The sequence below is a fragment of the Protopterus annectens genome, chromosome 4.part0 (genome assembly GCF_019279795.1).
Source record: "Protopterus annectens isolate FY-2018-M chromosome 4.part0, PAN1.0, whole genome shotgun sequence".
NCBI classification, from domain to species: domain Eukaryota; kingdom Metazoa; phylum Chordata; order Ceratodontiformes; family Protopteridae; genus Protopterus; species Protopterus annectens.
Genome location: NC_056733.1, coordinates 246,630,271 through 246,654,749, shown reverse-complemented (window position 1 = coordinate 246,654,749; position 24,479 = coordinate 246,630,271). Strand labels below are relative to the sequence as shown.

The 24,479-nt window shown below is 41.1% G+C and overlaps 1 protein-coding gene across 1 annotated transcript in view; it reads right to left on the bottom strand.

Annotated features, from left to right (window-relative positions):
• The window catches only part of LOC122799285 (ras-like protein family member 10B), a 303,825-nt gene that overhangs the window by 115,793 nt on the left and 163,553 nt on the right, over nucleotides 1-24,479 (bottom strand). Inside the window, exon 2 of the mRNA XM_044068242.1 lies at nucleotides 13,652-13,776. Within this exon, the coding sequence (XP_043924177.1) occupies nucleotides 13,652-13,776 (125 nt within the window). The remainder of the gene's footprint in view (nucleotides 1-13,651; nucleotides 13,777-24,479) is intronic.

Genomic DNA, 24,479 nt, shown 5'->3' with positions numbered 1-24,479 from the left:
CAGAGATGTAGGCGCAAGACCGGGGTGAATTTTTGATTTCCCAGCCAATGGTCCAAGTTACGCTTACATGGAGTTAGGGAGGACTTTGCTTCACATGGATGGGGAGCCTGTTCCAGAGAAAGAGAATTTTCTGAGATATGTATATATATATATATATATATATATATATATATATATATATATTTATATATATATATATATATATATATATATATATATATATATATATATATATTTATATATATATATATATATATCTGTACATCCATGTCCTATTTATGTTTCAAGCAAAAATTTAGGTCTTTAGATCTGGTAGCTCTAATGCTATTTGTTTTGCCAATGTGCAAAGGGTCATCAGAGTAGAGTCCAGGGATGTACTGATGCCAGGCATAGATCACCCCTCAGTAGTCTGTAGGAGACTGAGTATAGAGTTAGGGCTTTGAGGTGATCCATAGAGGACATTGTATTTATGCCCTGTATTCTTTTTTGTAAGGAACCTTTGCCGACATTCTAGTTGCTGCACGTGTCTGCTCAGGTACATAGTGTATGGGGCATTATACTCAATGATGGGTCTGATATGGGCCAAGTATAGTGGTACAGTGACTTCCCTGGACTTTGATGCCAGCACTTGATATAAGCTAAGCAACACAGAAGGATTTTCTTACAACCTTGGATACATGTTGGTCAAAGGCCAGGTTTCCGTTTACATGTGTTCACAGATCCCTGCCTAGTGGGTCAACTCTTATGGGTGTTTTATTGATGACATAATGCCCTGGAGTGGCTGACTTCCCAAAAGGCACTATAATGCATTTTTTGGCACTGAGTTTTAAGGCCTGGCTTTGACACCAGTCATTTGTCTGTGTTAGACCCTCTTGTAAGATGTTAGCTTCTTGGAAGGATTGCACGACTGCTACCAGTTTGCAATCATCTGTGAACTTGGTCAGCCTGAGGACTTTGACACTGGCCTTGACTTCTGAGAAGTAGATGCCCAGAACCAAGTCTTGAGAGACTCCACTGGTCACTGGCCTCTTCGAGGAGGTGATATAACCAATCCTAACTTCCTGGGTCCTATCTGTGAGCCAGCTGGCTATCCAGCATGTTATACAGGGGTTTGTGCCTAATTCTGTAAGTTTGTTAACAAAGTCCGAGTGGGGTATTGTAACAGATGCCTTAGCCAGGTGAAGGTAGGCAGTATGCACTGTTTTATCCTCATGTATTGCCTTGATGACCCTCTCATAGAAGTCTATCTGGTTCAGTGGGCATGGGCCTCCTCTGAAAAAGCCATACTGGGATGGATCCTGTGTCTGAAGGTCTCCTATGTCTTTGTTGATGATTTCCATGATAAGTCTTTCCATGGCTTTGCATATAAGATTAGTCAGACTAATGGTCAGTAGTTTCCAGGATCTCTTGATGGTCTGCCTTATGAAGAAGGATGCCTCTATTCTTGTGGCATGAAGCCTGTTTTAAGACTATAGTTGAATAGTAACTGTAGTGGCCCTGATAGGTCATATTTTAGATTATTCAGGATGCAGCCCAGGATATTATTGGGGCCCATTGAGGCTGTGTTCTTGGCCTTACTGAGCACAGCCAGGACATACTCTTTATTTATAGTTGGCTGGTGTATGTTTGAAGTTATTTCCTGGGAGGTGGCTGGGGGAGAATGGGGGTAAAACTGGAACTGAATTTCTCAGCCAGCAGATTCGCTATATTGCTCAGCTCAGTGAATGTGGCACCATTAACCACCATTTCAACCACTGTTGTGTTCTACCTTTGAGGTTTCTGACATAGCTGAAGAAGGTCTTATGATTGTCTTTTGCCTAGGAGGCTATCTTGACCTCAAAATTGACTTTACTGGACTTAATTAGCACTCTTAGCTGCCTTGAGTTTTATATTTATGGAAGTTACACTTCCTGATTTTATTCATGATTTTTCCTTTTGTTGTATAGCTTGTTTAACTTGGAATTAGCTAGAGGGAATGCCACCAGGTTGGTTTGTCTTTGGAGTTAGTTTTGGGCTTACTTCTGGTAGGTACGGCAGCCTCTATGTAGCCATTGACATGGTTATTCAGACTTTCTGTGAACAATTCCGCATAGCTGCTGTGCTCTCTGGGTTTGGATGAGCACTGTATTTTGACAAACTCTTACTTAACAAAAGGTAGTTTACCTTGGAATAGTTCCTAACTATTACTGAGTTTACTGGGGTTATTGAGTTGATTTTTCTTTTGAAGGAGACACGTTTATAGTCAGCCCTTACCAGGGAGGATGTGACATTGGGGATGGTGCAGATTTCTTCCATATTTCTGAGCATGACACCCAGTATATTGGAACCTCTAGTGGGCATATGCACTAACAGGTTAAGGGTATTTGTATTTACAAAGTCCAGGAATCTCTGTGCCTGCAAATTTGGGGTTGTGTAAGATTCTTTGTCTATAGAAGGGTATCTAAAGTCCCCCATGAGTAAGGTATTAGTTTGGATGGTGAGTTTCTCCAGTAGTTTTAACTATAAGTTTCATGGGGCATTGAGTGTGATCTATAGCTTGCTAGGATATAGTACAAGATTTAATCTATGGTGACCTGCACTTGAAGAAACTCCAGGGCATCATCCTGTTTAACTAACGTAGAGGTGTGCTCATTATTGATGTATATTGAGCCAACTCCACCTTTAGTCCCTGTCTGTGCAGCTACTGGTCTAAAAGTGTGGAAGGCACTGAAAACATGCATTGCTGCTATACTCTACAACTTTAAACCATGTCTTGGTAACTGCACAGATGTCTATGTTCTCCAGAGTGAGGAGTGCTTGGAGATAGGTTTTTTTTGTTTAGGCTCATGGCATTGAGCAGTCACACCTTGAAGTTCAGTTGAGTTGATTTTGTTATGTCTTGAGGTTTGTCAATTTGGTATTGCCTGAAAAAGGCTCTGTGGGGAGGGTTAAAGTTTTAGCCATATTTGAAAGCCTAGAAAAGAAAGGTGCAGACCATAAAACTCAATTGTCAGAAGTGGGATTCTAACCCACACCTTCAAAGGAAACTGCAACTTGAACACAGTGCCTTAAACCACTTAGCTATCCTGAGAACTACTCAAAATGAACACTTGCTGAATGTAGAATTTAGCATAATATTATTTTTATGTGTCTTTGGGGGGGTGGGCCACCCCCCTTCATACAGAAAGCTTTTGCCTTATATGTGCTACAGTAATTCTGAGGTCACTGCATGCTGGGGACAGGATGAATTCTCAACAGTGCCACCAAAACAGATTTTGAGAAACATTTTACTGAAAATATTCTCATTCAGTAGAAAGACATGAAGTATAGGGAACATTAACAAAACAGCATAACTTTCAATCACATGTGGCTGTGTCATACTGTACCTGCTAGAAACTTCTGCTCACATTTACACAAAAGGATACATTATGACAAGATGATGCTGACAGCAATCTCATTGATCCAATCAGACTGAAAATAAATCCCCAGAAAGAGAATCCTCTGTAAATGGATTTTTTCCTGAAGACCAGTCCACTTACATATCAGCTTCCTTCCATAAATGTGCTAACTGCATGGTCAGTCAGTTATGGGGAAATAGAAATGCCCTACAATGATTTTACAGTTAAGTAAAATAATTCAAAAAATCTGGAAGGACTTTGGGCAGGGGTGGCTCGTGCTATAGGACTGTAACCCCCCCCCCACCTGTAGAAAAAAACAAATCAAAACAAATTGTGAAGTCCTGGAACTCCGCGCATGCATGCTTGGAGTTCCTGGAACTCCAGACTACTGTGTCAGGCAGTCCAGATAGGGGGAAAGGCATCTCTGCCCTGCAGATGCCCAAAAGTCTGTGCGGTGAAGACTGCACAGAACAGAAGAACTTTGGACTGCATCGGGATTCCAGACTACTCTTGCGGGTAAACAGTTGAGCCTTCTCATGGGGAAAGGGGCTTGTACGGACGGGACTGAAACACTGAGAACAGCTTGCACAGATGGGACTGAAACACTGAGAACAGTTTGTGTGGGATGGGGAAAGGAAGCAGACATTAGCTTGCACGGGAACACAATAGCATTGAAGGGAACGAGAAGTGTCATGTGTGTGGGACCAAGAAGTGTCATGTGTGGGACCGAGAAGTTTCGTGTGTGGGACCCAGAAGTGTTGTGTGTGGGACCGAGAAGTGTTGTGTGTGTGGGACTAAGAAGTGTTGTGTGTGTGACCAAAAAGTGTTGTGTCTGTGTGTGTGGGACAGAGAAGTGTTGTGTGTGTGTGGGGGACTGTGAAGTGTTGTGTGTGTGTGGGACTGAGAAGTGTTTTTGTGTGTGTGTGTGTGTGTGTGTGTGTGTGTGTGTGTGTGTGTGTGTGGGACCGAGAAGTGTTGTGTGTGAGTGTGGGACTGAGAAGTGTGTGTGTGTGTGTGTGTGTGTGTGTGTGTGTGTGTGTGTGTGTGTGTGTGTGTGTGTGTGTGTGTGACCAGGAAGTGTTTTGTGTGTGTGTGTGTGGGGGGGTAGCTAGAGAGAACACATGGTGATGGGTAGAGAATTCCTCAGGCTTGAACCCTGTACCTTGGGTGCAGGTGGCAAGGGCCTGAATTCCCTTCCCACCACCATTTGTAAAAAATTTGCAGATTTTTGCCTCATATTTTTTCTGTTCTGTTCCTCATAAAAATCTGTGGTTTCTGTATTTTTGGCTCCTTGTGCAGTGGTGCAGTGGTAGCATTGTTGCCTGACAGCTATAGGTTCTCTGGCTTGATTCTTGGCTGGAGTGCCTTCTGTGTGGAGTCTGAATGTCCTCCCATCTTACAAAGACATGTGTCTTGACTGTTTCTTCCTAGGCCTCTGCTGAAAACTGGCTTTTGTTCCATGTCAGACTTTCCTGATTAACAAATGTAAAATTGGCTTTTGTTCCAGGTCAGACTTTCCTGGTTAACAAATGTTAAATAAATAAAAATAACAGGCATTTGAATTTCAGACTTCATATTTTTCAGAAAGTATATGGTAACACAAAACCTTTTATTCTAGCAATTTTCTAAGTTTATAAGATGGATATTTGAAATTTGTCCCTATTTCTGGGACTGTATTCCCCCATTATTGGCTTTGTCCAGGTTTTTTTGTGCTAAGGTTGAGAGCTATGGTGAGAACTGAATTCATTGAATATGTTTGGGGGCTATATTCCCGCATTACTGGCTTTGTCCAGGTGTTTTTTGCTAAGAGGTTGACAGCTACGGTGAGAACTAAATTCACTGAATATGTTTTGGGGCTGAATTGCTCCATTATTGGCTTTGTTCAGGTGTTTTGTGCTAAGAGGTTGACAGCTATGGTGAGAACTGAATTCACTAAATGGTAATCATTTAAGTTTCAGTCTTCCTCTCTTTCACAAAACAGCTGATTTGGCATAGTGGTATGTTGCTCTGACTGTTTTGCACAGGGTCCTTGGTTCAAGTCTTGGCAGTGAAATGCATGGTGGTAACAGCATTTTATTCTAGCAACTTTCCAACATTATACAAGCAATGTTCAAAATGTGTCTCTGGTTTTGGGATTTTGTCCCCCCCCAATAAATTTTAGCTTTTTCCAGATTTCTTGTGCTGCAAAGTTCAGAGATACAGCTGAGTGTCGAGTAGATTTTACAAGGAGCTGAGAGCTGCAGGGGAACAAATGTTTAGCGCTGCTTGTGCTAAGTCTGCTTGCATTGTTAATAGCACAACAGGTAGTGTACTTGCTTTTGATGCAGAAGGTTGTGGGTTCTACTCCCACAGTAGGTAGATGCATTGCTGATACTGTACTGTGTTGTTAAGGGGGTGGATGCTGCAGTCCTTCTTGGCAAAGATACCTAGTAACTATGGACCTGTTATCAGTTTGCCATCCATTCCCTATTGCAATATTACTAGCTTATCATTTTTTAATGCAACAAAGGCAATTTATTCCTCAAGGGCAACAGGCACTTTATTTGTAGATGAAACATGAAATATAAAGTTGTTTGCTAGCAACAACCTCTTCATTAGTTACAGATTTCTTTAATGTGGAATTATTTTAGATGACTTTCACTTCTTCAGAGATTGTGCATATTTACTAATACTGGTGGACTGTAGAAGTTTGAGTAGACTTTTACAATGGAAATGTTCTGAATTGGGCAGTTTTGTCATTATTGGTACATGCATTTTGTTTCATTGTTTACTGGAAAAATGTTCAAAACAATAAATTTAAAATGCCTTCTAACAACTGTACTGTATTGTACAAGGAATATAATTTAATGCAATCAGGAAGGTGTATCAAAGAGCACGTGTATGTTTTGTGTGCAAGGGGCCTATGATTTGAAAACAGCCCAAAGTTAATCTTTATCTGCCACTGGCAAAATGTATTTTCTTTGAATGTGGGTTTCAATGCTGTTTCAATGAGTGTGAGTTTCAAGGGCAGAGACGTTTTAATGCTAAGTCTATTTTCATTGTGAGAGTGCATTGCTTTGTTTAGCAGATATCTATTAGTGTTTGTGCTGCAAAATGCAAAATAAAACTTTCAAATGAAATCCAAATCATTGCAGAAGTAAAGCAGTATGCATATTACAGTGTTTATGGTAAATGTGGTGAAATAACTAAGGAATGGGACATTGGAATGGCTGCAGGGGGGATGCTCCATTCGACCATGATTTTGTGAGGGGGGAAGGGCAGCAAACTCAAAGACAGCCCTGGCTGAACTATAACTCTCAACTGCCCAGATTTTTGCAGAATGATTTTTGCTTCTTATTTTTGGTTTGTTCCTCATAAAATTTCTGGTTTTCTGGCAAATCATTTAGGAATGAAGTCACTAAATAATGGCAGACATTGAGTTTCAGACATCATAACCTTCAGAAAAATGCATGCTAAAGCAATACCTGTTATTCTATCAACTGTCGTAAGTTTATACAAGAGCAATTTTTAGTACTGTTTCTATGTTCCTCCAATATATTTGGCCTTGTCCAGATTTCCTGCATTAAGAGATTGAGAGGTAAATGCAAATAAATCACTTTATAGAATTAGGAATATCCAAACCTCTCAATTGTCCCCAATTATGGCTCAAAATGTTGCTCTCCCCCTAATAATTCCTCCGCAAAATAGCAGTTTTAGAAGAAAACATGGAGGGTTTACAATTATAAATAACTGTAATGATCAGAGTTATAGATAACTTCAGAAATGCATGTAGATTCTCTTATTTTGTCAGCTGCTCAAGTTAACAGTACTAATATTAAAAAGGTGTCCCTTCTTTGACAGGTTCCCAGCTGTATTGTGTGGCAATTTTATATTTTTGTATCATATTTTTGGTCTGTTTTTCATAAAATTGTGGTTTCTGACAAATTAGTGACAAATCATAAAAGATTGAAGTTAGAAAATAATGGCAGACATTTGAGTTTCAGATTTCATACCTTTCAGAAAATTCATACTAATGCAAGACCTACTACTATTCTATTATCCTTCTAAGTTTATAAGAGCAATATTTAAAAATTGTCCTTATTTTTGGGTCTGTGTCCCACTTCTATGTATGGCTTTGTCCAGATTTCTTGCTTTGAGGTTGAGAGGTATGAGCGTCAGAGCCATCACCATCAGCCAGAGACATTTCAAATTGTGACATACTTGTTGTACCTCACTCCCCCATGTAGTGACTCTGGATGTGTCCAAGCAAGGCAAGAAGCAGTTATGCAGTGTAAGTGTGTAGGGTATTCCCCCCATCCAAGGTAGACAAAAGTACGACAGTGGCTTTTCATCTGTCCTTGATTTTGCAGAATGTTCTGGTTTTCTGTCATATTTTGATACTGTTGATTTATGCTTCTTATTATTCAGAAAATACATGCTGTCGCAGTGCCCTGTTGCTCTGTGTTTAAGTAGCAATGCTTTAATGACCATCAGGTAAGCTTGTCGGAGATTGTAAAATGCAAGTAAGCTTTAATAAGCATACTGTTAAAGAATTACCAACATTGAAAACCTTTTTTGTTGTTGCCATGCAGAGAATATTTCATAGGTTCATAAGTTCATAGGTTTATACTAGGCTATCTGCCCTAGGGCATTTATAAGCCTAGCCAGAGTGTGTGTGGCTTTCGCCACCCCTTGGAATGAGAATACTATGACCATTTAGGGTTTAGTTTACTGTGCCTCTGTCTAGTAGTGACACAGAGATGACCCCCGGGGTAAACCTACGATCTCCCATCCACTCGTCAAGGTTTCTCTTGAAGAGAGTCAGTGAGGGGCTCTGCCTAACATGGACTGGGATTCTGTTCCAGAGTGTAGGGAGCTTCTGGGTTATGAATCTGTCCCTCCAGCATGTCCTATTTATTTCTGTGTTGAGGTTCAAATCTCTCGCTCTCATGGCTCTGGTGGATTTGGATTTTCTGAGGTGGAGCATGTCCATTAATTCCAGATTGGACATGGCCTTGTACATCAGGCATAGATTGCCTCTGAGTAGGTTGTATGTGACTGAATAGAGCTGGAGTTTCTTCAGCCGGGCAGCATATGACATATGTTTGAGACCCTTGATCCTCTTGGTGAGGTACTTTTGGGGTCTTTTTAACTGCTGCAGGTGTCGGGTAAGGTACATCCCAAATGGGGCATTGTACTCAATTATGGGCCTGATAAGGGAAGAGTATAGGGGCACAATGACCTCTCTTGATCTAGATGTGAATCCTTTCATGATAAGGTGGGTAATATAGAAGGTTTTCCTAACCACCTTGGCAATGTGAGTGTCAAATGAGAGGTTACTGTCAACTTGGGTCCCTAGGTCCCTGATTACTTCTTCCAGATTAATGGATTACCACCTATGTGGTAATTTGTGGGTACTTTGTTTTTCCCAAAGGGTATGACTATACATTTTTTGGCGTTCAGTTTAAGGCCATGGCTCTGGCACCAGTTATCCATTTCTATGAGGCCTTTCTGAAGGATGCTTGTGTCCGCTGGAGTATCAATTATGGCACCCACTTTGCAGTCATCTGCAAACTTTGTCAGCCACAATCCTCCTATGTTTGCTTGCACCTCAGAAAAATAAATGCCGAACAAGAGGGGTCCAAGGACCGAGCCCTGTGGGACACCGCTTGTGACTGGCTTAGAGTCTGACATGGCTCCAGCAATTCTGACCTTGTGGGTTCTGTCCTTGAGCCAGTTTGCAACCCATCTTATAACATATGGGTTTACATTTAAGCTGGTGAGCTTGTCTATGATGCCCGAGTGGGGTATTGTGTCGAAGGCTTTTGCAAGATCAAGGTAGGCTGTGTGAACTGCCTTACCCTCATCAATGGCCTTAGTGACTGTTTCAAAAAGTCGACCAGGTTCAAAAGGCAGGATCTGCCCTTGACAAAGCTGAATTGGGTAGGATCCAGTGTCTGTAGGTCCCCAATGTCTTTGTTTATGAGTTCCATAATGATCCTCTCCATAGCTTTGCAGACCAGGCTCATCAAGCTTATGGGGCGGTAATTTCCAGGGTCCATAGAAGCATCTCCTTTGTGGAGTGGGACCACTGTTGCTGTACGCCATTCTTTGGGCACATATCCTGTAGTAAAGCTAAGATTAAACAGAAGCCTTATGTGCGGGTTTAGTTGCTCTTGGAGTTCATGTAGCATGCAACCCAGGATACCGTCTGGTCCCACTGATGCTGTGTTTTTAGCTTTGGAGAGGGCAGCTCTCACCTGGGCATCTGAGATGTCAGGGAGGCTGCACTCTGCTGGGATAGATATTTCTCCTTTGGGGGAGGGGAAGTTTGCACTGAACCTGTCTGCCAGTATGTTGGCAATGTCTGTGGGTTCAGTGTATTTTTTGTCATTTTGGACTAACTCTGAGCATATCTGGGAGTTTCCACCCAGGTTTCTAACATAACTAAAGAAGGCCTTGTGATTGTCTTTAGTGTCTTTTGCATTTTTCTCTCAAAGTTGGCCTTGGATGATTTTATGAGTGATCATAGTTTTTTGCTAGTACTGATCAGAGATGCCTTCCCTTTTGGGGATTTTGCTCTGTCATGTAGTAGCTTCCTCCTCCTGTTGTAAAGCTTGCTAATGGCTGGGGTCCACCAGACAGGATGCCTGCCTTTGGGGGAATGGGTCTTGGTTTTATTTGGGATTGCATGATCCATGCATTCTTGAAGGTGTCCGTAGAAAGTGTTTATAAAGGATTCAGTGGTGTGGGCTGTGGTTTCCACTGGCCCAGGGGCCTTGAAGGTTACCACTTCAGTCTTAAGAAGTGTGAAGTCAGCTTTTGAGAAATTCTTCACTGTGGTCTTTTGTGCTGGGTGTGGGGGCGGGATGTGGATTTCCAGTGAGATTAATTTATGGTCTGATCTCACCAATGAGGGGTATACTTCTGGTGTGGAGCATTGTGTCCCCATGTTTGTGATGATCAGGTCTAGTATATTATCTCCTCTTGTGGGAGTGGTGACTAGTTGTTCCATCGCATTTGAGTTTATGAATTCTAGGAGCCTTTAGTCTAGGGTGTTGGGGCTTGAGTAATGCTCCCAGTCTATGTTTGGGTAGTTGAGTTCTCCCAATATGATGGTATTTGGAGAGACATTCATACTCTCCAGTGTCTTCAGGAAGGCCAAGTGGGGTTCCTGAGTTTGAGAGGGTGGTCTGTAGCATGCTACAAACTGCAGGGCAGTTTTGCCTACGGTTAGTTGCACATGGATGGTCTCCGATGCTTCATGCATTGCCACTAACCTGGAGGTGTGAGTATCTTTGATGAATATGGATACTCCCCCTCCTTTTGTGGTTCGGTCCAAGTTTTGGGGCTGAAAAGCATGATATGAGGTATAACCTGGTAGTGCTTGGGTGCTCTCAGGAGCCTTGAACCAGGTTTCAGTCACTGCACAGACATCGATGTTCTCCATACTGAGGAGGGCTTCGAGAGCATGTATCTTGAGGTTTAGACTTCTGGCGTTGAGCAGCATTACCCTTAGTTTTTTTCCACTTGTGTTTTCTAGGGAGGTGGGTTTGTCTTTTGAGCCTTGCCTAAAAAAGGCACTATGGGGGTGGCAAGATCCTTGGCCAATATCCGGAAGCCCAGGGGTGACAGACAGGGGTAACTAGATAACATATAAGCCTTAGGTATTGAAATGCATATGACAGTATTTGTAATAAAGGACAGGATTACAGTATTTTCAGAACCTTATTACATTTGTTGGAGACTTGCAGTCATCTTTGCAGGCTTTACCCATAAACTAAACAGAATGCCAATCTATCATGTGTGGTCCATAACCTGTGCAGTAATCCTTTAAGCAATTTATCTTGAGCTTGTTTCTTGTTTGCTGTTCATTTTTTACTTTGATCATGTCTTCCACATGTAGCACATAGATAGTTGTTGTCAGGCAGCAAGCCTCTTTTGGATAAGAAACATTTTTACAAGTGGGGGTATCACAGAGATTGCTGCTTTCAGCATGTTACTTGGTAATTTTATAAAGCTGAATACAAATTATAATTAGAACTGCAGTGCAAGGAGAAGTGGTTTGAGTTGAGTGCTGCTTGTTTTTTTTTATACTTGATTTTGACTGGCATTCCAGTAATCTCTTTAAAAAGTAATTTATTTTTTTCATGCCTCACAACCTTTGTGATTCCATCTAGATATTAAGTAAGCTGTCATGTAGCCAATGCATTGAATTTTTTTTCTTCTACACTTCATTTTGTCTTGATTGGACTCTCATAATGATGGTTTGGCACCCAGGGCAGTGTATTTAATTAAAGTTCCAGTTGTAGATTTGAGCATAGCTCCACCCCTTTCTAGTTGGCCACACCCCGTCATATTGGCCACACCCATTCCGCTGTCTCCTGAAGCCCCCCTTTAATTTGAAGTCACCAGCCACCACTGACTTTGGGGAACATGGATCATGGAGATTGCTCTCAGTCAAGATACTTTTATCAGAAGATAGAGCTTTCAAAAAGCTCACTTTGTACTGGGGGTGACATATAACGGGCACAATGTATGCTCATTCCATTTTTAAGTTGGTTGACCATGTCCTTTACTGTTACAGCAATGAAACACAATATAATTGTTATACAGTGGACTACAACTGTGGTTTCTGAACACATACTTGCATATGTTAATAACTAGTATAGTAAAAATGGACTCAAAATAAAAGTCACAAAGTGCAATATTGCTGCATTTGGTAAACAGTCCTTTAGTCCAGCTTATAGTATAGACAACAGTTCACTTCAAAATGAGACTGTAGTAAAAGGTCATGGAACAATGGTGGATAATTCCCTCTTGTTTGAACATCATGTTGCAATGGTGGTTAGGAAGTCCTTTTACATTGTGCAACTCATTGTAAAATGTATATCTTCAAGATCAAAAGAAGTTCTTACCCCCTTATATTCCATACTGATTGGGTTATCATAGAATATAGTGTTCTCTGTGGAATATATCTCATTAGACACATAAAGCAACTGGAAAGGCCACAGATATTCCTAACTAAAAACATGAAAGGATTGAAAATTTTGAGCTATCAGGACAGACTGGAAGCTTTATCCCTATTTAGTATCCTACAGACTCTTTAGGGGTGATATATGCTTTGTTTATTGGGCCATATGGTATCCAACAGTACAAACCTTCTTATTCCTTCATAAATCAAACACTTCTACAAATTCTAGGACCAGAGACCTAAATCTGCTCAAACAAACAAACAAAAACGAAGTGGAGAGATTTGTAATGAAGCACCTACCCCTTTTCTGGAACAAACTTCCTATTCAGATTAACCAGTGCAATTCAACATCTTCCTCCAAAAGAAAGGTAGATAATTGGAATGAGTATTGATATATTCACCTGAAAACAGCCCACTTCTGGTTCTCCAAGCCAGCAGAAACATACAGGTTCCAGCCAAAAGTTCACTAAACAAAAGAACAACTCTTCTTCTAAAAACACTTTGAATGTAGGAAAAGTTGTTTATAAACACATGTAAATCCATATAAACTTCCACAAAATAGTGAACAAAGACTGGTTTTGGTGGAAGCCCCACCTTCTTCAAAGTATCATTCTGATACAGCCTACACCATGCAATACCCCACACCATCCTTCTGGAGGGTTCCTTTTTTTCCTTGGGGGGGATATATTTTTCATTAGCTAAGCTTACTGATAGAGTAGTGGGAAATTGAAAACTGAGTACTAGGTGACTGATCAGTAACTGGTGCAGGTTTTTATTTTTCATTTAAGCTCGTAACCTGCAAACTGTTCCTACATATTGAACATACAATGCATTAAACAATAGTCCCACTGGTGCCTGCCAGTGCCATCAACATTTGCTGTTATTTACACAGATTCAGGTAACATATGCAGTAAGAGATAAACTTCTGTTGTTCAGCATTGGATGCTCTTTTACATAAGTGGGCAATCCCATCACCTGCACCCCCCCATGACAGAAGAGCTGGTCAGTGGCTGCTCAGGCCTTGCTCTGTCTAGCCCCTCATGTGCTACTTTTGCTGCTCAAACTTTAGTCACTTGTACTATACTGAGGGCTAGGATGTTGACGCCAATGAAGTTAGCTCATGTACATTGAAGAGTTCTCAGACACCATACTGTAGTTTAACACCTGTCAAAAGAAATCACCATGATCAGTAATACATAAATAGTGTTGCTAGATAGCTAATAGCTGTTACATTTTCCTGGTTTACAAAGGATGGCTAGCAACTGTAATCCAAACGTAATTTAAAATCAATAAGGCAGACATGTTCTTCTTTTCATGTTACCTGTTTTCTACTATTTGCTGTCGAATCATTTTCACATACTCAAAGCTTTCCCAGCAACAGATGTCATATACCAAAATGTAGGCATTTGCATTCCGGATACCCCTGCATCGAGAATCCATCCATTCCTGTGGGGAGAGGATTGGAAAGGGAGAAAGAAGCACAATTGTTTTTTCCAAAGTGAAAGCATGTCACTTTTTATCACTAAACTTTACTGGACTTTTTAACTATCCAAGCAAATAGCACACATCTGCTTACGTAACATTATGCACTGTATATCATTTAGAATACCTGTTACAAATCCATGCCCTATTCCATTTCACTTGAAGACAGCACATGCTAGTAAAGATAAACAAGCTGAGCCAGGGCAATCAGGTAAACTTTTATCATGGAGATGGCAGTTACATGTTATACTAGGCAGCAGTTAATCAAGTTAATTTATGATAGCACATACATTGATAAATATGTAAAAATATCAAAATCAGGACATTCTATGATGAGTACTAGTAGAGGAACATCTTTTCAAGTTTGCTTCCATGATTTCTGGGTACAGCAGAAACTGACCATGGGAGGTTCCTCTTGCCACATGAACATGTGAAACAAGTCTGAGGCAAGGACGTTGCAAGCATACGCTAGGTACACTATAGCTTTCACTTGGCTAGCCAGGGGGTAGCAAAAATGTCAAGGGAAAAAAAAGTCCTAAAATTTCTTCCCCCCTTCCCCAGTCCTACCTGAAAAGTTTATCAGCTGAATGACTTGTAAGCATCGGGAGAGGGGTTGGTAACCTGATCAGAATGCAAGAATTACTTTTTTTTTTTAATTTTACTTGCAGGTGTATTTGGCGAACTACATAATTCTTGTTAAATACAGCTGCAGTCAATTAGTTCTTCCCCTTTGGATCTTAGGTTGCTGGCAGCTGAGGAGTTCTGAATTCATTGCATCAAGTGAGTGATTTAATATGTTTGTGGAGTCATCTGTAATTGGCGGAGGAGTAGCCTAAGATATGTTTTTTTTTGAGGAGGAATTGCCAGTGCTGTATGGTTTAATGTCCATACTACATGCTTTGAGTATGAGTGAGTCGCTGTATTTTATCAGTGTGTGCACCCCATATACCCATAGCCTCCTGAAATTTGTTTGGGTGCATGCCTACCACTGTGTGTGTGACACCATCATGGTGTAGTTGCTAGTGCTTCCTTGCCTATTTGCTACACCTCCCGGGTGGACTTGAAGTGAAGACAAACCGGTCGGACAAACGAGGCACTTCTTTTGTTGCATGTGGTATGGATGTAAATAACAAATTGTGTGTGTGTGTGTGTGTGTGTGTGTGTGTGTGTGTGTGTGTGTGTGTGTGTGTGTGTGTGTGTGTGTGTGTGTGTGTGTGTGTGTGTGTGTGTGTGTGTGTGTGTGTGTGTATACAAAGATCCAAAAATAGGGACAGCTTTTAAATATTGTTCTTATAAACTTGGACAGTTGCTGGAACAACTAGATTGATGTTAGCATGCATTTTCTGTGTGTGTGTGTGTGTGTGTGTGTGTGTGTGTGTGTGTGTGTGTGTGTGTGTGTGTATGTGTGTTTGAGAGAGACTGAGAGAGAGAGAAAGAGAGAGAGACAGAATAATAGGGACAGCTTTTAAATCTTGCTCTTGTAAATTTGGACAGTTGCTGGAACAACTGGATCAGTGTTAGCATTCATTTTCTGAAGGAAATGAAATCTGAATAGGAAAAAAAGGTTGTGAATGGATGGATGGATGGATGGATGGATGGATGGATGGATGGATGGATGGATGGAATCTGGATTCTGGACTAAGCCAAACCTGATGAGGGAACAAAGGCTCAAAAATAAGGGCAGATTTTAAATATTGCTGTTATAAACTTGCTGGAATGACTAGATATATGTTAGCATGTTTTTTCTGTGTGTGTGTGTGTGTGTGTGTGTGTGTGTGTGTGTGTGTGTGTGTGTGTGTGTGAGACAGAGAAAGAGAGAGAGAACAAAGACAAATAGTATGGACAGCTTGTAAATATTGCTCTTAAAAATTTAAAACATTGCTGGAATAACTGGATGTTTGTTAGCATACATTTTTGTGTGTGTGTGTCTGAGAGAGAAAACAAAGACCCGAAAATAGGGATAGATTTTAAATATTGTTCTTATAAACTTAGACAGTTACTGGAATAACTCGAGTACTAATCCAGGCCATCTTTTGCTGGAGAGGGTTCCCCTGCACCCTAGTGGCTGGAGTGTGCAGTTAGATCTCATCTGATTGAAGGTTGCTGGAACAGGGCTCAGTTTTGAGCTCTTTATTGGTTAATTTGTTTAAATCAGTTTGTTCTCATTTGCTATATAAGAAAATCCAAGCTATCTGCTGATCTCTGCAAAACTTAAGTAGAATTTTTCACTGCATATTGCACTTTTGAACTGCATTTTTATCATATCACTGCTTATTTTAATTTTTTTCTGAAATTGTTGCACTTTGTTTTCTGTAGCATAGACTAGATTCAGACCTGCTGAATCTAGTTCTGTTTGTAAAACTTGAGCACTAAACCAGGACATCTTTTGTTGGAGAGGGTTCCCCTGCATCCTATTTGTAGGAGTGTGCAGTTAGAACTCATCTGATTGAAGGTTTCTGGAACAGGGCTCTGTTTTGAGCTTTATATTGGTTAATTTGTTTACATCAGTTTGTTCTCTTTTGCTACATAGCACCATACCTCTCAACTGTAGAAAGTTTTGCAGAATGTCCAGATTTATGCCTCATATTTTGGTCTGTTTTTCATAAAATTGTGTTTTTTGGCAAATTATTGGCAAATCATTGATGGCTGAAGGCTGAAAATAATGATAGACATTTGAGTTTCAGACTTTATACCCTTCAGAAAATCCATGGTAATGCAAAATCTGTTATTCTTCAACTTTCTAAGTTTATAAGAGCAATATTTAAAAAGTGTCCCTATTTTTTGGCCTTTGTCCCACCATTATTTATGGCTTTGTCCAGATTTCTTGCTCTGAGAGGTTGAGAGGTATGCATAGTGCCGCTTTTGTGCATCAGGCACTGCCACTCAGCAGTGGATACCATTGGTGGTTATAGACGCAATCACGTTTGCCTGCAAATTTTCCCTTAGTACTCTGTTCTTGCTCCATCTGTAAGTTCTCATGATTGTCCCTCACTGACAGGTGATACATTCAGTGAAGCTCCTGAGGTACCAACATAGATCCTACCCACTATCCCTTCATATTTATTGTCCACTTCTCCTGCCCTCTACTTTACTTTGTCCTTCCTGTCCTCTCACTGTTTTCTGACCACATCAACTTGCCAAGCATTATGGATGGACAATTTCCCACAGTTCTTCCAGCCAGCCTGGTCAACATGGGTGTCCTGAGGCAATGTGGCAATGCCTCATGTACACTGGCAACCCATTCTTCTAGTCCACACAAATTTATTATTTGACAGATGCATCTATGTCAACAACCTAGAATCCAGGCTCTCTCGCTCACCAGTGAGTTCATCTGATACTAAGCAAGTTGTCAGCATGCACACCTCACCTCCTGTACCTACCAAACCAACAACACATGAACCTATATACGTGGAGGTCCTTATCTAAACATCAGACACCTCCCAAACACAAACACAAGCATGCTTCATATAATACATCCTCTGCAGAACATAGTACACATAATATATCACACACCAGTGTCTCACCAGTCAAGCTCCTAAGGCATAACACAAAAACAAACATCTTAGTCATAGGCAACTCACTTGTGAGACACACAGATGTCTCTCTGACCAGGCTGGATATAGTAAAGGTTGCGGTCAGCTGTCTGTCAGGTGCTTGGATCCGCCACATCATATACGACTTGAGACGTACCTCATTGGACTATATAAAGAGAGACATGACTGAGCTCTTTGATTATGTGTCTCAGGCAGGTATGTCCCTAGCCTTAAGCAGCATTTTACCTTTGCCTAGGATGATACATCAATACAAACAAAAAAATGATTACAACAATTGGCTTAGTTTCTGGTGTCATTCAAAGTGGATCCAGTATCACATGGGCTGACATGGTCAACAGACCTCAGTGCTTTGCCAGAGATGGTCTTCATCTGTCACCCCTAGGATTTTTGGTTATTGGCAAGGCTCTTGCTATCCCCATAGTGCCTTTTTAGGCAATGTCATAAGAACAAAATTCCTAATGTAAAAATAATCTCTAAAAACAGTCTCAAGGTTATGCTGCTAAATGCTAGGAGTCTAAACCAGAAACTACACTCACTGGAAGCAGTCCTTATCCTGGAAGATGCTGACATTTTTGAAGTCACTGAGACCTGGTTTAAGGCTCTGGAGAGCACCCCAGCTATACCAGGTTACATTTCCTTCCACACGTTCAGACCACAAACTGAAGCATGAGAACTGAAGGATGTGGTGTATTAATTTTCATTAAAAATGCATACACCTCTAAACTGGTTAAACAGCATGATTCCATCAAATTACTTCAAGTGCAATTGACTGTAGGTAAGACCATTCTTCAGGTCATTGCCAGCTATGAGACCCCCTCCATGAATCAGGATATCCACTCAGCCTACTTAGATCTACTTGAGTCAATCACGATACATCCAAACACTCTGGTTTTGTCTAACTTTAATTACCCATTCATAGACTCTGTAAACTATACGTGTTCTAACTCACTTGCCCAATGGCGCCTGGATTTCATTAACTCCAATGCCCTGGACCAGCTGGTTGACAGACCCACAAGGGGCTTAAACATCCTGGACCTGGTGCTCACCAATATGGAGGACCGCTGCACCACCCCCAGTGTGTGGCCATCCCTGGTGAGATTTGACCATAAATCAGTCTTACTAGAAGTAACTATAGCACAAGACTGCCCCGCTTTAGCAACAACTAGACTAAAAAACTTCTCCAAGACTAATTACAACCTCTTATGAGACAGCATAAATAGCTTTATAGCCACTACCCCCACTAATGGAACAGACACCGATGCTGAGTTATACACCAATGCTTTATACAAGCACCTGTAGAATTGTAGTGACTCTGCAGTACCTGATATAACCAAAGCAAGATCTTCAAGGAAAAACAAACCTGCAGGATGGGCAACTGCCATTAATAGGTTATACAATAGGAGAAAGAAATTGCTGTCTAAGAGTAGGAAGGAACGGTCTCAAAACTGGAAAAACTCCCTCCTCAACTTAAACAAGCAAATCAGACTCCTAGTGAAGTCCTCCAAAGCTAACTATGAATACAAATTAGCTTCCCTAACTAAGGATAACCACAAGGCATTCTTTACTTACAACTGTAATCTCAAAGGTAAGGCCCACATTTGCGCTGAACCTCGTAGTTAATAGTTCTACATATATAGAACCTGTGGATATAGCAAACCTGCTGGCTGAATCTCTGAGGATCAGGTCTTAAATGTCCTCTCCAAGGCCAACATCCCTGGCTGGATTCTACATGGGTTAAAACAGGAATCACCTTTGAGCACACTTTTCAATCACAGCCTAAGCACTGGCTTTGTCCCAGTGGAATGGAAAACAGCTACTATCACCCCTTTGCACAAAGGGGGTGCATCCATGGACCCATAGGAACTATAGACCCATTAGCCTGAATAGACTTATCTGCAAGGCCATGGAATGAATCATCATGGACCTTATTAACAAAGATATAGGAAATCTTGAAATGCTTTCCCCCACCCAGACTTTGTCAAGGGGACTTCCTCGAGACAGTCACCAAAAGCCCTGGACAAGGGAAAATCTGTGCATACGGCCTACCTAAATTTAGCCAAGGCCTTTGACACCATCTCCCACTCAGGCATCATTGATAAACTCACCCAGCTGGGTATCAACCCATATATTGTCAGGTGGGTTGAAAACTGGCTTATTGATAGAACTCATACTGTCAAAATAGGGGACTCCACCTCCTCCAGCAGACCTGTAACCCATGGTGTTCCACAGGGATTGGTTCTGGGACCCTTACTGTTTGGAATCTGCTTCTCCAAAGTAAAGGCTAAAACTAAAGGACTGTGACTGGCAAAGGTTGCTGATGACTGCAAACTGGGAGTCATCATTGAAACCACTAGTGATGTCAACATTCTACAAGAAGGTCTTAAGCAGACTCATGACTGGTGCCAAAGTCATGGTCTTAAACTTAATGCAAAAAATGCATTATCATCCCCTTCAGCAAGGGTGATGTTCCTGCAAACTACCACATCAATAGCAATACCCTAAGCACACAGTCAGTGGTGAGAGATCTAGGCCCACAGGTTGACAGCAATCTTAACTTTGATCACCATGTTTCCACAGTGGTAAGAAGGGTATTTTATACTGAAAAGAGGTTCTAACTCCCCTATACTCTTCCCTCATTAGGCCAATAAGACAATTCTCCCTTTGGTATGTTCCTTTCCAAACACCTGCAGCAACTGGAGAGACCACAGAGGTTCATTGCAAAGAAAATTCAGGGTCTTCAAGATCTGTCTTATGCAGACAAATTGAAAGTTGCTAGAATAACTGTCTCTGTGTTGGCATGCTTTTTGTGAAGTGTATGAATCCACCAAAACCACAGCAGTCAGCAGCTCACAGCACCATTGAAGACTTACTGTCTGTGGTTATGAAAGGTGGTGTGAATGGTCCTCTGTGGGACTGGCTACCTTGATATGGTACAGGGGCTTGTTGCAGTAATCACTAGTAGTAAGTGCCAATTAAGAGTTAACATGGAGTGGACATCTTAGAAGACTGAATTTTGGTTGGGCAGCATGGATGCATTAGGGGCAGGGCAGCATGGCTCATTGGGGTGGGACAGCATGGTAAACTGGGGGGTAGCAGTACTACACCTTAGAGTACAAATTGAAAAAAAACTGTCTACACCCCTGCTGTGAGCAACTACTGGACCTTTTGAACATGCTAAAAAGTGTGGTCATATACCTAACTTACTGCAGCACACTTTTTGTCTTTGTCTTTCTTACTCCTTTTTTGTGTTTCCTCTCGTTTTAATTCTTTGCTGTTTTCTTTATTTACACTCACTCTTTCTGTATCTGTTTACTACAGAAAGATGAGTGTTAGTAAATTACTTCACTGACCCCTTTAACCCCTTTGTATTTACACTGTGCAGTCTAGTACACAATTAAAATCAAAATTCATTCCTAATGCCTTCCTATTTAGTCATTTCATTGTGTACCTGAATGGTCACTGATTGTTTAACAAGTCATTACTTTATCTAGCAAAAAAGAAAAAAAATGCAAACAGATAAGGCTACACCCACAAAAATGTATTCAATCCTCTCACCACAAACCTATTACTCTAACATTAAAAGTGATACAGGCCAGAGTAGATGGCTGTGTCTTAAATCAGCTCTGAAGAAACAAATCAGACTACACCTGAAACACTAACTATAGAATATCTTATAGATTCATAGGTTCTTAGGCTTTGAGAAATCATGTGAATGAACTGTCTGGAAGTATGCTTAATAAGCATCAAATCTCTTCTTGTACGTTTCAGAATAAAACTCACTGTACTTTTCTCAGCTGGAATATATGACTTTATTATGTGGTAAATATTGTTTGTATAGTGAGCAGCAAAATACAAGAATGCTCACATCTGAGTTAGTAAAGAAAGTCATATACTGAAACTGTCTCGACTGGGAGTGCTGCTGACCTGAATCAAACTAAAACTTCTGTAACTATTGACTGTAAACTGAATAATCAGACTTCTGTAACTCAGATTACTGCCTGCAACTTCTGTAACTACAGAACTGAAATGAACTGCACTGACTTCTGTCTTGAAAAGTATGTCTTAATACCAAAACTGTAAATTTCCTTTGTCAGTTTAACACATCTAAACAGTGGTTCCCAAGCCTTGAACCATGCAAATAAGATTTAGTATTGCAGGTGCCTAATCTGTGAAGATTTCCAAACTGTCTTTCTTTACAATAACCATATCCCATCTTGCACGGACAAAGCTCCAGGGCCTGTGCAAACCACCTCTCAGTCCTAGAATGCCACAGAATGAAGGGGTTTGCTGTGGCTGACAGTATCGGGAACACCCTTTTCTCTAGTGGAAGAGGCATCCTTGGTTGTCACCAGGTCCAATGAGTGTGAGGAGGGCAGCAGGAGTTGGCATACTGGGTACCATCACCTTCCTGATCTGAGTGCCTCAATGGTCACCATTTAGTGTATGAGCAGGCCCTTTATACAGAGGCAGACAGTAACCAATGTAGCCATAGCAGAGCTGGTTGGGGTAGTACATAGTTTGTGAGATGACCTGAGGGAGGCCCTGCCCTAATTATGTAGCGTAATGGGAAGCCAGGGTACAGATGTCAGTCACTGTGTGGCCATCTATCTAGACCAATGCCATTTTCATGGACAGTCTGCCTACACTTCTGATGGAGAAGTCCTCCATAGGAGGGTGAAAGCAGGGTGTAGATTTAACATCACCCCCTTCATATCTTCCTTCATTGTAAAGGGCACTGCAGGACACTGTGGAAAGGTTGTTCGTGCTGACACCACATCATCCTTTATCAGATCATGCCATTTACGCTCAAGCAGCACTCCATCCAACATGTGTATGTGAGAATTGTCCCTGTGAAATTTCTCAAAGGGAGTCCCAGTGAATGGGGATGCACATGGTCAATGCACCAGTAGACTGAGAAATATGAAGCATTCAAGTAAGTGTGGCTTGGACAATGTTGAATTTTGAAATTATAAAGCTGGAGGGTCAAAGCCCATCTGTATAATGCCCAACCTTCTGATGGTACAGCCATTATACATGGGCATGTGATAATTATTCCCTATCAAATAAATAGTGCTTTAGTGTGGTGAAGATCATTTTATAGCCAAGAACTATCTTTCTATAGCTGAATAAGTAACACAGATAGGGTAGGGCAAAGTGGGCAGCCACCCCAGCCACCCCATGTTCAAAATGTTAAGGGTGCAACTGGCAAAAGTAGATCATTCTTCAATGCATTATTGGCATTTGAATGCTGGTATTTGCATTTAGAACTGAAGCACTTTATTGCTTCATATGTGGCAGGCACGGAGGAAGAAAATGTAGCAAGCAGTTTGCTAGAATTTAAAAAGAGAGAAGAGCTTTTTTGCTTGTTCTTCAATATCCCCTATTCAAGTTGTTGAAAGAGCTTTTTTGTCTTCAACTTAAAGTTTAGGGGTGGGTGGCACCAGATGAGGGGCAATGCTGGGTGCCAGAATAACTGTCTACACTTCTGAACTGAATAATGTCGATCCTTAGTGCTGCTCTTACATAACAGATGGTACACTCACCCAAACTACAGTCTGAGACAAGACCGCACCTATGCCTACCTCAGAGGCATCTGTGTGCACTAAGAATTATTTAGAAAATCTGAAACTAGTATTATTTGTTCTGAATACAGCAAATCGTTTAATTGCTCAACTGTCATGTTAGTCTTCTAGGGAGCCTTACCCTTGTTCATGTCAGCCAGGAGTCTATCAATGGTAGTAAAACAGAAATAAATTTATAATAGCAAGACAGACCTAAAAAGGCTTAACATGTATATACTGGTTGTCATGAGCCAGATTCGTACTGCTGCACTTTGGTTGGTCTGTGGTTTCACTGCCCCAAGACCTATTACACAGCTAAACAGCAGACTTCTACCATGCTTAACCTAATTGTATTGGGTCTACAAATTCTATGAGCTTTTGGAGTTTTGTAGGTGTTCCATGAAGACCAAAATGTTGGACTCAGTAATGGAAGAGCCCAACTGGAGTGGGAAATGACATTTTTTCTATTACCATCTGGGGCTGGCCAAGCTTGCCTGAAGTCTTTGATTAGGTTAAAAGTGAACAGAGACTGCCAACACTGACATTCAGGGAAAAAGCCCTGACTATGCTGTGAGCAACCCAGTTTTGATTAGCAGCTCTGGTGCCTGAATAAGCTTGCTTGAGAATATAGGACTGTGCAGCCATTGCTGGCTTGCCCATCCTGGAGGAGGGAGGTGTTTTTGGCAAGCCACACATTTAACACCTAACAGAAGTATTAAATGTTCACCTAGTGGAGTTTTGTGCTAATGAAGCTCAGAAGCGCAACTCAGGGGTGAGGGATGCTTCCAATAGGAGAGAGGTAGTCTTCCACCCAGGACTAGCTCTCTACCACCTGACTTCTGCCATAGAATGGATGGAAAATAGGGTTCTGGGCAGGAATCTGTCATCCTTGGACCCACTCCAATTTGCTTACAAACCAAATCTATCCATGGTAGATACTATTTCACTGGCACTCCATCTATCATTGGACCACCTGGAAAACAACAACAGCTATGGGTGTATGTTATTCATTGATTTCAGTTCGGCATTCAACACAGTCATACCTAAGCAAGTGATAGAAAAGCTAACTCAACTAGGTGTTTTCTCTTCACCTTTTCTAGTTCATTTTCTTTCTGGCTTTCTTAGTTTCTTCTTTGTTGGCATCCAAGCAGTATACTGACTAGCCAGTAACTTTAATTTATTCAATATGACAAAATCAATGGCTGTTGCTTCTCAGTTTCTGTTTTCACACAGGGAGAGCTGAAGTTAAACTCTTGATCAGAGTACAGCCATCTTGGAAGTCCAAAACTGAATATCTATTGATTAAGAATCTGTGAAGGAAGACATATTATGATTGGGTCTACTTTTCTTAATCGAAATTTCAAAATCTTGAACAAGAAAAGTAGAAACCCACCTAAGCAAAAGTGCACTACATCGAAAGTGCACTTTTGCAAAAGCCGATTCACAGAATCCGAAAAAACAAAACAAATAACTTTAAACACTATTTTGCAAGTGCCCCCCACACCCCCCTACTTAAATATACTAACTCTGAGATTGCACTACAGTGGGAAAA